The following is a 13,129-nucleotide window of genomic DNA, read 5'->3' on the forward strand; positions in this document are numbered from 1 at the left end:
GGGGGCCCCTAGGTGGGTACTAATTCAGTGGGGGGAGTGTGCGGCCAGAGTCTCTGTCCTGATGTCTCTAATGCTCTTCTTTCTCTGGCTTCTCTGTATCTGTAACTTTGTCTCTGTTGCCCACCCACCTATGTGGGACCTCAGTCATGCCAGAGGCCCTTGCTTGGCCTCTCCTGAGGCTATCATCCTTTCACATGGCTGTTCATGGGGAACCGTGCAGGGGGTTGGGGGGGTGTTTGCTCGTGAGTCTATGGAACTGTCCAAGGAAGGCATGTTCAGCTGCAGGGAGGGTAGAGAGAAGGTTCTCCTTTGGGGGCAAGCAAGGAGCTGTTTCCCATGAACTGGGTGCCCTGGGCTTCTGGCCTCTGAAAGAACCCTAGGGGCTTTTCTACTACAAACAAAACACAACAACAACAACAACAACAACAACAACAAACCCAACCCAAACCAACCAACAAAAAACCCCAAAACCAAACCTCCAAGGCTCACAGAGTAAATCAAAGTCCTCCCCTTGGCTCTGAAGGCACGATGAGATCTGGCCCCTCCCACCTCATCTCCTACCTCTCTCCCTCAGCCACGCTGAGGCAGCCACAGACCTCAGGGTGCCTCACACACCCTGGGCCAATTTCCACTCCTGCCCTTTTCCACTGGCTCCCACCTCTGTCTGGGGTACTTTTCTTGCAGATATTCATCTCCTTTAGGGGTCTGCTCAAGGATCACATGCTTTGAAAGAATTTCCTTGACATGCTTCTAGAAATTCACCCCTCTATTTCATTTTGCTGATTTAATTTCCATCGCAATTGCCAAAACCTAGACAACTTCCTTACATTTTTGTGCTGTATGATCCCAGTAGGATGTAAGCTCCATGAAAGCAAGGTTTTCTTCCCACCCCCCGTATCCATACAATTGTATTCCTAACATCCATTATATGGTCTGACACCTAATTTGGAGGGAATGAATGAATGAATGAATGAGAGAATGAATAAATAAATGCATGGCGGGCGATGAGACCTAAAGCCACAAAGGGGTAATGGATTCTCCTAGGGAACATGTTCAGGGGTGACAGGATGGTGACGGAGTCGGCGGCCTTTATCTCACTTTCTCGGTGTCCTCGGGGCTCCTGGAAGATGGCTCCTTCCCTAACAAAACCCAAGATCCTGCTATCTCTCTGATCTATTCCTGACAGTCAACCACAGAGGCCTGCCCCACACCAGGCCTCTAACACCCCCACTAGACCCATTCTGCATTGCTCAGGGAGACACAAGCCAGCATAACGCCCAGCACATTGAAAACGCTTGTAACGCTCCCTGGTACAATGGTGGCCATTGCGGGGATGTAAACTTCAGCTTAGCAAGACTTTTCCCCCGAGTCCAAGACTGCAGTGAGCTGTGGGGTTTGCATCCTGGCTTTGCCCTCCCTCCCTTCGGGGCCAGCCTGGAAGAGCCCATGGGCCTCCGCATCGACCAGCCATTCCAGGTTCGCACCACTAAGGGGCGCTCCAGGTGGACCAGGAAGACTCTCCGGACGTACCTCCCAGGGGCACAGAGGTAGGACCATTTGAGCAGGAAGGTACCACTAGAGACGCGGGGTCCGATTTTGCAATAACCCACGGTGTAGGACACTACACCAAAGGTCTGCATCAGCCACGGCCCCCAGCGGAGGCGCTAATACGCCTCCGAGCCCTTCCCCACCCGCTCCACTCCATTCTCCCGGCGCATTTGAGCCACAGTGGACAGCCGGTCCGAGCCCGCAGCCGTCATTTCACTTGGCCGTCTCTACATGGTCACGTCCAGCTGGGCAACAACGGGGCGAGAGATTGGCTCTCCATTGTAGGGGCGGAGACTGCGACTTCCTAGGTGGTGATTGGCTCCGGAGAGTTAATCTGAGTAAACCCTTCCCGGGCGCGCAGTGCCTCCGGATGAACCCCCTAGTCCCCGCCTCTGTCTTCGAGTACCCAGTTCCCATTGGTCATCGGGCTGGGACAGGCAGTACGACAGCTGAGCTGGAGCACAGCGGGAGGGGCGTGCGCAGGCCTTTCGAAGTGCTGAATTTCTCTCCGAGTTGAACTCTTCTGGGACCGGCTGCTGAGAGGGAATCAAGATGCTGCCTTAGTCGGTGGCGACGTTCGGCGCAACAGCTGGCTGGTAGCCAGTGTCTTGGCGCTGGACGCGCGCGGTGACTGTACCGTCTTCACGTGAGCTCTTTCAGTCTTGTTCAGAACTAAACTCGGTCACAAGCCTAATGGGGCCCGTCTGGCACGGCGCCTCAGTCGTACAGATGCAATCAATCGATGGTCAGGGTGAGGTCTGTGCGCTTGGTTGGCGTCCCTACCTAGGAAGTGAAGTGTGTCAGGCGTTAGGGGATGTGCATCGCTCTAGGTAGGTCAGTACAGATGCAGTTTGGGTACATTTGATCTTTCTGAGCCTTTTGGATATCGGAGTGGATTGTGTTCGTCATGGGATGAAGTGTCGTAGGCTGTGTGTGCCTGTATATCGGGGGGTGCGCTTTCTGAGCGCTTTGTGCTTTGGTGTCCTTGGGTTTGAGGTCTGTATGTTGGCATCTGCACGCTAGTGTGTGAGGTCTCTAAGCTGTTTGTGATTCTGGGTTTTAAGTTGTGATGTCCGTGAGCTACCTGGGGTTGGGGGTGGGGCACTGTCTTAAGGATCTGAGCTGTTGGGAGTCTGTGTCCAAGGTGTAGGTTCTCTGATTTGTCTGGGGGCTTTATCGGAAGGTTTTGTGATGTTTCCGAGTTATTTGAACTTCTGTCTTTCTCTTTTTGTGGAGGTCTTTGTATTAGCCTGGGAGGGGCCTGCATGGTTTGGGAGTCTCTCTAAGATGTGACATATCTGAGCAGATTTAATTTGTGTCCTAGAGTGCAGACGTTGGCCTGTTGAGGTGTGGGAGTTGTCTCAGTGTGTGTGATCTCTGTTGCTTTGGGGAATCTGTGACTCCAGTTGTGAGCTCTTTGTGCAGAGATTTTTGGAAGGCTTTTTAGGTTGTGTTCAGTGATCTGTTTTTGTTGTTTCTATCTGAGCTGTTTGGGGGTCTGTGTCTTAGAAGTGAAATCTTTTACCTTTGTAATTTTGAGGTCTCTGTCCGGGAACTGAGGGTCTTGGAACCTGGCAGAGGTGATTCCAAAGTCCAGAGCACCAAGTCCTGTTTGTGTCGTTGGGCAAGTCACCTGTCTCCTGAAGCCTAAATATGGACCGCAGTCAAAACAAAGTGGGGCCAGTGCCTGCCCTGGAGGGTACCTGTGCAACTTAGAAGTGTAGATGTCCTGACTCCCAGCCATCCTTCCCCAAGAATTTTCTGATCACTGCTGTGAGCCTGGGTACTTTTCTGGGAGCACATAGAATACAGAACAAAACTGACGAAGTCCCGCATTTCATAGTTAGCCAGTAAATATATATTGATTATCAGAGAGGGGCAAGTGCTACATAGAAAGATAAGGCCAGTTAGAGGAAAGAGTTTGTGGGGAGCATGTTGTTGCTTATTCAGGGTGATGAGGGAAGGACTCCCTTACACCGTAATGACTGAGCAGAGGACTGAGGAGATGAAGGAGCAGGCCATGGAACCACCTGCCTTGTTAGAACATCACAGGAAGAAGGTACAGCAGGTGCAGTAGTGCTGAGGGGACATCCACTGGGTGTGTTCCTGGATATCAGGGATTCCTGTGATGATGCTCAAAGTCTTCATCGCGGGGTTTGACACACAGAGTTCATCGAAAGGTGTCTGGTGGTGTTGTCTCTGTTTCTCCCACAACCTGTGTGAGAGAGGTGGTCTTCATCCCCTTTTCACAGACAAAGGACGCAAGGCTCCAAGAAGTACACAGAATCTGCTTTCCTGCTTACACCCAAAATTGCTAAAGGAGGGGGAAACCTTGTGCTCGGTCACGAGAGACAGAGGGCTTGAGTGTCGGAGCCGCAGGGTAGACGCCATTCACACTGGATGTCAGCCAGCCAGCTCACAGAAATGATCATACGGGAAACACTACCCTCATTACCTTTCTACACTTGATGGAGGACAGGACTGAGAAAGCACAGGGGTAGAGAAGAGAGGCAGAAAGAGAAAGGTGGCGAGCAGTGAGGAAGAAAAGAAGCAAAAAGCACTGGCTTCGTGATACTGCCCAGATTTGGCCCAGTTCACCTTAATTAACTGATTGTATTGAGATGTATTCACCTCTTCCCCTCCCCTTTCTTTCCCTTCTCTTCTCTTCTGTACCTGAGCAGTTCAGCCCTAAAGCCCTTTGCGGCTACAGAGCATGGCAAGTTATGTGCGTAGGGGCATCCGACGCTTGAGGAGTCAGAGCCCAGGCATGGGGAGAAGGGCATCCATACATAGGAGCAGGCTCTATGGGGCACAGAGCCCACGGTGGTGAGGACGATGTCCTTGGGAGTTGGATGGGGAGAAGGCTTACTGGCTCAAGGATTCCAACTGGAGTGGTGTACGGTGGTCAAGGTCGGGGAGTGGTTCAGCAGAGCATGGGAGGGGGGGCCTCTGTTGTGCAGGTGGTATGGCTTATATCCAGTGGGATTCGTCAGCCCAGTAAATGAGGAAGGATATTGGGAGACATGACTCTCACTGAAGAAAACAATTTGTGAGGTGTTGCGTTGGGATTGGAGTTCTTAAGCATGTGAACTCGTGCTTTTCAGTGTGTACGTGTGCGTATACGCATAGATTGATAGATACAGTTGTGTGACTGATAGATATGCGTGTGTGTTGGGATGGCAGAGGGAAAGAAGAAACGAGCCTGGCTCAACTTGTGGTACCAGTAATAAGGGCCAGGTCAGGGAAGGATTGGCTGATGTCAGAAGGACACAGAAAATCTCTTGAAGGGGCTCCCACTGGAACATATTGGGATAATTTTGTTTTTTTCAGCTTTATCGAGGTACTGTTGATATATAACTTAAGTAAACTGAAGGTATACAGGGTGATGATGTGATACATGTATATGCTGTAAAATATTTACTATGAAAAGTTAGTTAACACTCTTGTTCTTTCACGTAATGACCATTTTGGTGTGGTGGTAACATGTAGGATCTAGTCTCCTAACTTGCCATATCTAATACAGTATTGTGAATGATGGTCACCATGCTATCTATATTACATTAGATCCCTATAACTTATTCATCTTATGGCTGGAATTTGGTACCCAGAACCACCGTTTCCCCCCAGCCTCTGGCACACACCATTCTCATCTCTATTTATATGAGTTTGCTTTTTAAATGTCCGCATACGTGAGAACATGCAGTGTTTGTCTTTCTCTGTCTGACTTACCTCAGTATAAAGTCTTCAGGGTCCATCCATGTAGTTGCAAAAGGCAGGATTTTCTTCTTTTGTATATCCAAATAATATTCTGTCATGTATCTGTAGCACATTTTCAGGATCCATGGATCCCTCTGTGGACACAGATGTTTCCATATCTTGGCTGTTGCTGCATAGAAAATCATAAAATTGGTGTTACTCCTCCAGTTTTCTTTTTCTTCTTCAAAATTATTTGACTGTTCTAGCTCCTTTGCCTTTCCACCTAAACTGCATGATCAGTCTATATTTCCTAAAAGTCCTACTGGGAGTTTTGGTTGGAATTGTATTTAAGTGAGGGATCCCGGGGCATCTGGGTGGTTCAGCGGGTTAAGCCTCTGCCTTCAACTCAGGTCATGGTCTCAGGGTTCTGGGATCGAGCCCTACATCAGGCTCTCTGCTCGGCAGGGAGCCTGCTTCCCCCTCCCGCTCTGCCTGCCTCTTTGCCTACTTGTGATATCTCTCTCTCTCTCTCTGTCAAATAAATAAATAAATAATCTTTAAAAAAGTAAATAAATGAGGGATCCCTTTGGGACCTATTGACATCTAAATTATACTGACTTTATCAGGCCCTGAACACAGTATGTGTCTCCCTTTATTCAGGTCTTCCTATGCTTCTTTCCTCAGCTTTTTGTGGTTTAGGGCACACGGATCCTGTGTACGTTTCGCTAGGTGTGAGGAGGGAAGCTATTGTAAATGGTATGTGCGAGGGATGTCTGCTTTTTGTTTTGTTAGGTAATTTTTCGTTGCTAGCATGTAGAAATTTGCTTGACTTTTTGTGTTGAGCTTGTATGCTGCAGCAACGTTGACTGCACTTATTAGTTCTAGGAGGTTGTTGTTGTTTTATTTCATGGGATTATCTGTGTACACTATCATGTCATCTGTGAATTGAAATAGTTTTATTTCCTCCTTTCTGATCTTTCTTTTTTCTTTCCCTTGTGGAATGGCTAGGACTTCCAGCAAATATTGAATAACAGAGAGGAGGGTGGCTACCCTAGCCTCATTCCTGGTCTTTGGGAGAAAGTATGTAGATTTTCTCCATTAAGTAGAATGGACGGTGTAGGTATTTTTCCAAGATACTTTATATCCAGTTTAAGAAAACTCACTTCTGTTCCTGGTTTGCTGAATGCTTTTATCATGAATGGCTATTGAGTTTTGTCAAATGCTTTCTCTGAATGAATTGATAGGATCCTGTGGTTCTTTTTCTTTTCTTTTCTTTTCTTTTTTGATACACTAATGAATTTATTATTTGACTTTTGAGAAGATTTATTTACTTATTTATAAAGAGTGAGAGTGAGAGGGAGTGGCGGGGAGGAGCAGAGGGATAGGGACAAGCAGACTCCCTGCTGAGCATAGAGCCAAGGCAAGGCTCCACCCATCTCAGTACCCTGAGATCCCGACCTGAGCCAAAACCAGGAGTTAAAGCTAAAGCCTTGGGACGCTTAACCAACTGAACCACCCAGGCGCCCCTATTCGTTGAGTTTTTGAATACTGCACCTCCTTTGCATTTCCAGGATAAACCCAACTGGATCATGTTGTATTACTGTTTTTGTATATTATTGAATTTTGTTTTGCTAGTACTGTTTGTCTGATTTTGGCATCGGGGTAATGCTGATCTGATCAAATGATTGAAGAAATGTTCCCTCCCCTCTGTTTGAAGGGGTTGTGTAGAATTACTGTTATTTCTTCTTAAATGTGTGGTGGGATTTTCCAGAGAAACCGGCAGGGCCTGGAGATTTCTTTTCTGACAGTTTTTAAAAGATAAAAATTTTAAATTTATGTTTGTTTTTCAGATTATCTGGGTGGGTGGGGTTTTTGTTGTTGTTGTCGTTGTTTGCTGGTTGGTTGGTTTGCTTGTTTTTGGTTGAGTTTTAATAGTTTGTGCCTTTCAAGCAATTGTTTGTTTGATCTAAGTTACCAAATATAGGTGCACAGAGTTATTTCCTAGAATCCTTTCAGTTTCTGTGGAGTCTCTAACCCATTTCTTCCCTCATAGTCTTAAGTTGTATCTTTCCTTACCTTTCTTTCTGCCTCGGTGTGGATAGAAACTTGGGAATTTCATTGACCTTTTCAAAGAACCAGCTTTTGGTTTCACCCACTGTTCTTTTCCTGATATCTGCTGTAATGTCTGTTTCCCTTATTTACTTGCTTTGAGTTTATTTTTATTTTCTTTCTCTAGTTCTTAAGGGGGAAGCTTTCATTATTGATTTGGATCCTTGATTCTTTCTAATACAAACATTTGATGCTGTACCTTTTCTGCTAAGCTCTGGGGTGGCTGCATCCTGCAAATTTGGGTATGTTGTATTTTCCTTTCCGTTCAGTTCATCTAATGAAGGGTCAGTATCCAGAATATTTCCTGATTTCCCTGGAGACTTGCCCGTTGGACCATGGATTATTTCGAAGCATATGGTGTAATTTCCTTGTATTGGGAGATTTTCCTCTTCACTCTTTCTTACATATTGGAAGTTTCTCTCTTCTGCTCAGACTACATTCTCTGTATAATTTCAACTGTTTTATAATTTGTAATATTTCTTTTACGACCCAGGATGCAGAGTACCTTGGTGAAACTCCCTATGCCCTTGAAAAAAATGTGTGTTCTGCCGCTGCTATGGGAAAGGTTCCGTACTTGTCACTTACATCCAGGTAGTTCACAGTGTTGTTTGGTTCATCTACATAGTGCTGATTTTCTTCTGTTCCTTCTGATACTACTGAGTGAGTGTTGAACTCTACAGCTATCATTTGTAGGTTCATTTATCCTCCCGTTCTCTCTGACCTGGTTATGTATCTTGAAGCTTTGTTGTTGGGTGTTATGCAGAGAAGAGTTAACAGAGCAGGCCTGAGACCACTATCCTTGCAGAGATCAGCATGTTGGCCCTTACTTGCATCTGGGAACTTGAATGTCGGAAGGCTTCCCACCATTCCCTACCCAAGCAAGATGCTTTACTCTTCCTAAACTGTCCAAGCAATACATTTCATGCTGAACACCTGCTTTCCCTCTGGAAATCTGAAATCTTGGTACGTGCTTATGCGGAGAGTACTTACGTGACCAGCCCCCAAAACAGACCTCCGGACACGGTGTTAGTCATGTATGAGCTTCCCTGTAGACAAGATTTCGTGTGCGATATCATGATTTGTGGCTGGAAGCACAAACAGCATGACTCTACTGGGAAAGGACACTTGGAAGCTTGCACTGGTTTCCTCCAGATGTTACTTGGGTAATTTTGCTTCGTATCCCTCTGCTGTAATAAATCTTAGCCCTGAGGATGAATGACTGTGTGTGCTGAGACCTTTGGGTCCTCCTGGGGATTCCCCAAAAGGAAGGGTGGTCTTGGGACATCGGGAAGAGCGGTGGTAGCTGTGGGACTCACTAGCGAGAAGACCCTGACTCAACTAAGACATGGTGAAAGACTTCTTTGAGTAAGGGAAGGGTGATGTGGTAGAGATGATGAACCTTTTGTGCCCCAGTGACTGTGGATGTACCCATGGTACGGAACCGCGGCTGAACTCCTGTAGCCACCTTGTGACTTAGCGCTTTATTTTCTCAGGACCAGGGGAAAGGATACAAGCCTTCCCAAAGGTGAGCTTTGGGTCAGCCAAAAATGTTGCAGGTTTAACTTGCTCTCTCCTCCCAAGTGGGAGGAAACGAATTAGTTCCGTGAGCCAGAAAAAGCTTTCCATAAACTAGAGGCAGAGCCTTGGGAAGGCACTCCAGCCTTTTCTTCACCTTGCTTCCTGCTGCTGTGGCTGCCTCTCCCAGCATTCCAACTAGAAAGGCCTCTGGCCCCTGTGTGGCCACCCGGTAAGTGTCAGTTTACTGCTAGCCCTTTGCATAAGCTTTCAATGAGAGGGGAAAAGGGAGGATTTCAGAATGGTTCCAATCGTTGTATCGTCTGGATGTATTGAGAAAATTGATTCAAGATATGAGGCGGGGCCGCTATTCAATGCAGCTGTGCCCAGCAAGGAAGGGAACAACCTAGTCACTGTGTGAATGCAAGTCTTTGTGGTTATGCAATAGGTTTTTCTATGAAAATGCTTTTTTCCCTTTTGAGAGCAGCCCCTCCATACAAAGGGTTTGGAGGAGAGTAGGGGATAAGTAAAGAAACGTAAAGGTTCGATTTCAGAAAGGTACACTGATTTGTAGCAGTGGAGGAAACCCAAACCTAGCACCTGGGGAGAGGCAGAGGGAGGAAGCAAAGACATTAATGACCTCTGTTTGCCCAAACTGTTCCTGGAAACCTTTTTAAAGAAATACTCACGGCGGGGCACCTCGGTGGCTCAGTGGGTTAAAGCCTCTGCCTTTCCCTCAGGTCAGGATCCCAGGGGCCTGGGATCAAGCCCCGCATGGGGCTGTCTGCTCAACAGGGATCCTGCTTCCCCCTCTCTCTCTCCCTGCCTCTCTGCCTACTGATCTCTGTCTGTCAAATTAATAAAATCTTTTAAAAAAAAAAAAAGAAAAAAAAAGGAAAGAAAGAAAGAAAATACTCGCGGTGCCATCTTTCCAAGTGTCTGTGAGCACTTTGATGCAAACTGGCTGCTGATCCCCCCACAGCTCCCCACCACACCTGCCAGAGCTCTGAGTGTGGGACAGCAGGCATTCCCCCAGCTCTCGGGCTTCGCACGCACAGCACTTCCCTGTGACCTCCTCCCTCAGAAGGAGGGTGAACTGGTGTTGTGGACAGACCGTACTTTTGGAACCGACTGCCTCCAGGCAGCCCTCTGAAACCAAGGGCTCAGATGAATATAGGAAATGGACAGGGAGTCTTGGAGGGGAAGGTCCCATGGTGGGAAGCCACATCAGGGCCCTGGCGAGGTGCATCGCCTGATTCGTGTGTGTCTAGCTCTGGGCTCCCTAACAGCTGTAAACTCTGTTTCAGGAGTGTCCCGTGTGCCCTCTGCGATTACACATCCTGTGTGTGCTCTCTGACTAGCCGGACACTGCCTCAGCCTGGAAGACTTTCGGGTCAGCCTCTGCTTCCCGACCAGAGTGCGCTGTGCCCGAATTTGTGCCTCAGGCCGGCTAAGAACCAGGTTCATACAGACACTTCGGCAGTAAGTTATCTCTTTTTCTATGTTAGACTTTTATGGTTGGTTGAGAATTGTTTCAACCGGTCAAATCGGGGACCCCTGAGGGATGTAATGGAGGTGGGTACCGCAGGCTCCTGTGACCCCTGCTGCAGGGGTCTTAAGACGGAGACCTGTCGCACTTGCATCCCACCCTCCACAGCCTGACGTGCTTCAGTCTGGACATGGTTCTGTCGCGGGCTCGTCATTACGACGCGGGATCTAGCCATTCCCAGTCCCTCAGTTCCACAGGTGTGGACTGGCCTTCTGCTGAGTGTCAGGTCCTCTGGCTCGAGGGCACCAGGATCAGCGGGGTGTTGTTTCCAGCCTTCCGAGGAGGTAAGACTCTGGTGAGGGAGACAGACATGGAAACAAAGTGGCAGCCTTTAAGCTGGTTTTGTTCATCCACTCCTGGCAGATCACAGGATGAGCATCTCCCACTGAATTCTTCCCGTCCTTTCCCAGCATATCCTACAGAAGATCCGTCTGGTCCGTACACTTGGGTTCCCCTCATCCTGTTTCCTCCATGTCCCGCTGCAGCTCTCGAGTGATACTGGCATGTGGTCGCAGACTCCAAGCCAAGAAGGGAATGGCTTTCGCTGATGTGTTTTCCAAAACGGTCAAGGGTTATTGGTACCTTTCCAGGTAAAACCTCGTGCCAGTTTCCCTCAGTTTACGGGGAAGTTACATTTATGGAAAACCCAGTGTATTGAAGTCTCTGCAAAACAGATTTGCATCCCTGCAACTTTGCCTTCCTGAATGCCAGTACCACCCTTTCATCATTTCAGCAATCAAAATGGCCCTCTGAACTTTCCAAAATGTGCCAGTATTTTGGTTTAAATACTAAGTATGATGTGGTTTGAAACCACAAGAAGACGATCTTATGCAGGTACCCCCATCCCACCCAAAGCCTGGTATTCACAGACGAAAGATAGGAAGGTTGTGGTCCTTGTCTGCATTTGGTCAGAGGAAATAGCGTGGCAGCGTGGAGTAGGGCACAGTACCTTCCAGGAAGGATTCTGGGCACCTTCCTCTTCTGTGTGCTTCCTGTGATGAGAAAACGTTTCAGGGACAGCGGGGGTGTGAGGTAAAGCTTTGTTTCAGAGGTCACCACTGTCATGGGATGTCAGTGTCCAGGATGGTTTTGTGGTAGTCACGGCCCTTAGCTCTGGACCTGGGGTTCTCCTCATTGATGAGAAGCCTTTCCAGGTGCAGACAGCAGGGTGAGGGGCTGGGCTAGGGCTTGAAAACTACTGTCCTGTTTGGGACAGCAGATGAGATCACAGAAGGACAGCAGCAAGGAGAAGAGGGAGACGATCTTCTAAGGTCAGGGGCAGGTTTCTGGCAGGTGAAGGGAAGACATTGGCCCCAAGTTCTGGTTGCTCCAGGCTGATGTGGAATGGAGTGTGGGTGCAAGAATGAACCGAAGGCTGAGAGGAGGTGAGGATAATAGACGCATAACCTCACATCCTATGGATTACGTGGTCCCTGAGAAAAGCCCATGCTGTCGTGGGAGCCAGATGTCATCTCCTGTCACCCCCGCCACCCACTGGCCTGGAAGAGAATGGTTTTGAGATAGACAGTACCCTTCAGGGAGAAAGGCCAGTGGGGTCATGGTGTCTTCCCAGAAAATCCACTGTCCTACCCCTGTTTTGACTCTCACTCCGTGTGTTCTTTATGCCCTGTCGTCTCGCCTGCTTTCAGGCTGGTCTTCTCATGTGTGTATCTGTCCAGAAAGTCAGTACGTTTGAGACAGGCTTGCTCCAAAAGGGGCTTCATTCAGTTCTTGAGTGTTTCCTAGGCAGAGTTAAAAAAAAAATTGCAGATTCTAGGGCACCGTTGTGGCGACACTAAGTGAGATTCACTGGGTGCGGATCACAGCATGTGCATTTTTTAAAGAGTTCCTGGGTTCTGACTCATGTGGACAGCTTGTCTGGGAACTACTGGAGCAGGGGAATGGTGCTGTTTTTCTTGCCGCCAGGCTTCTCTCTCCTTTGTGAGGGTGCAGAAGTGACACCGGTTTTTGGTGCCTTCTCTAAGGAGGCTCTGAGAGAACTGTTTCCAGAAAGTCTCCAGAATCCAATCCATTCGAGCTTCCGTCTGCGTGATTGCGGTTGCACTCACATTTCTGTTTACTGTGTGCTTCCATGCCCTGCAACCAGTTAGTGGTCTGTGTTAGCCGTTATTCTACATACTTTGCAGTGGCCATTGGAGCTTGCCACTGACTGAACAAACACACAGCGGGGTGAGTTTTCCACAATGCCTTCAGACCCGTGCCTCCAGCCCTCACAGCGGGGCGACACTGAGCAAGCTGCTTAACATCTGAGAGCCTCGTTTCATGTTGCAACATGGAAATACTAGTAAATGCTAAGCGGAGCTGCTTCTTGGGGCAGTTTAGAGCACTGACTGTGTTAAGACAAGGAAAGTTGTCAGGACAGTGCCTGGCATGTGGAGAGCTGTCAGTGAGTTCTAGCTGCTGTTCCTGTTGTCATTTTCACATTTCCCTGAAGCGTTTTCCAGACGCGTGGTGTCAAGACTACCTCTGACTCACCGGAGGGACTTGGCACTCTCACATTAGCAACTCAGAGACTCCAGAGTCAAGTCGGGGGTTGGGGGTGGGTGCCCAGGGGAGGGCGTGTTTTTCCTTACCATAGTGAGTGTTCGGCCAACCTTATGGGTTATTATGAATGGAAACTTCTCTAGGAAGTTAGGACAAATGACCTGTTCGTACGTCTTACACGATGGTTGGAAAAGTAAATGGTCACGG

The 13,129-nt window shown here is 48.3% G+C and overlaps 1 protein-coding gene across 16 annotated transcripts in view; it reads left to right on the forward strand.

Annotated features, from left to right (window-relative positions):
• Positions 1-1,997: 1,997 nt before the first annotated feature.
• Positions 1,998-13,129, forward strand: part of LOC122897647 (protein FAM156A/FAM156B-like) — a 40,977-nt gene continuing 29,845 nt past the window's right edge. For 3 of the 16 annotated variants that reach the window (XM_044236000.1, XM_044235989.1, XM_044235999.1), the window contains exons 1-3: positions 7,113-8,516; positions 8,847-9,100; positions 10,176-10,350. Coding sequence is in view for 1 of the 16 variants with exons in the window: in XM_044235998.1 (XP_044091933.1) it covers positions 7,848-7,944; positions 8,159-8,516; positions 10,176-10,350 (630 nt within the window). In the remaining 15 variants the exon portion in view is untranslated. The other 13 variants (XM_044235996.1, XM_044236004.1, XM_044236002.1 and 10 more) reach the window with 11 other exon arrangements.

The sequence above is a fragment of the Neovison vison genome, chromosome X (genome assembly GCF_020171115.1).
Source record: "Neovison vison isolate M4711 chromosome X, ASM_NN_V1, whole genome shotgun sequence".
Lineage (NCBI taxonomy): Eukaryota > Metazoa > Chordata > Mammalia > Carnivora > Mustelidae > Neogale > Neogale vison.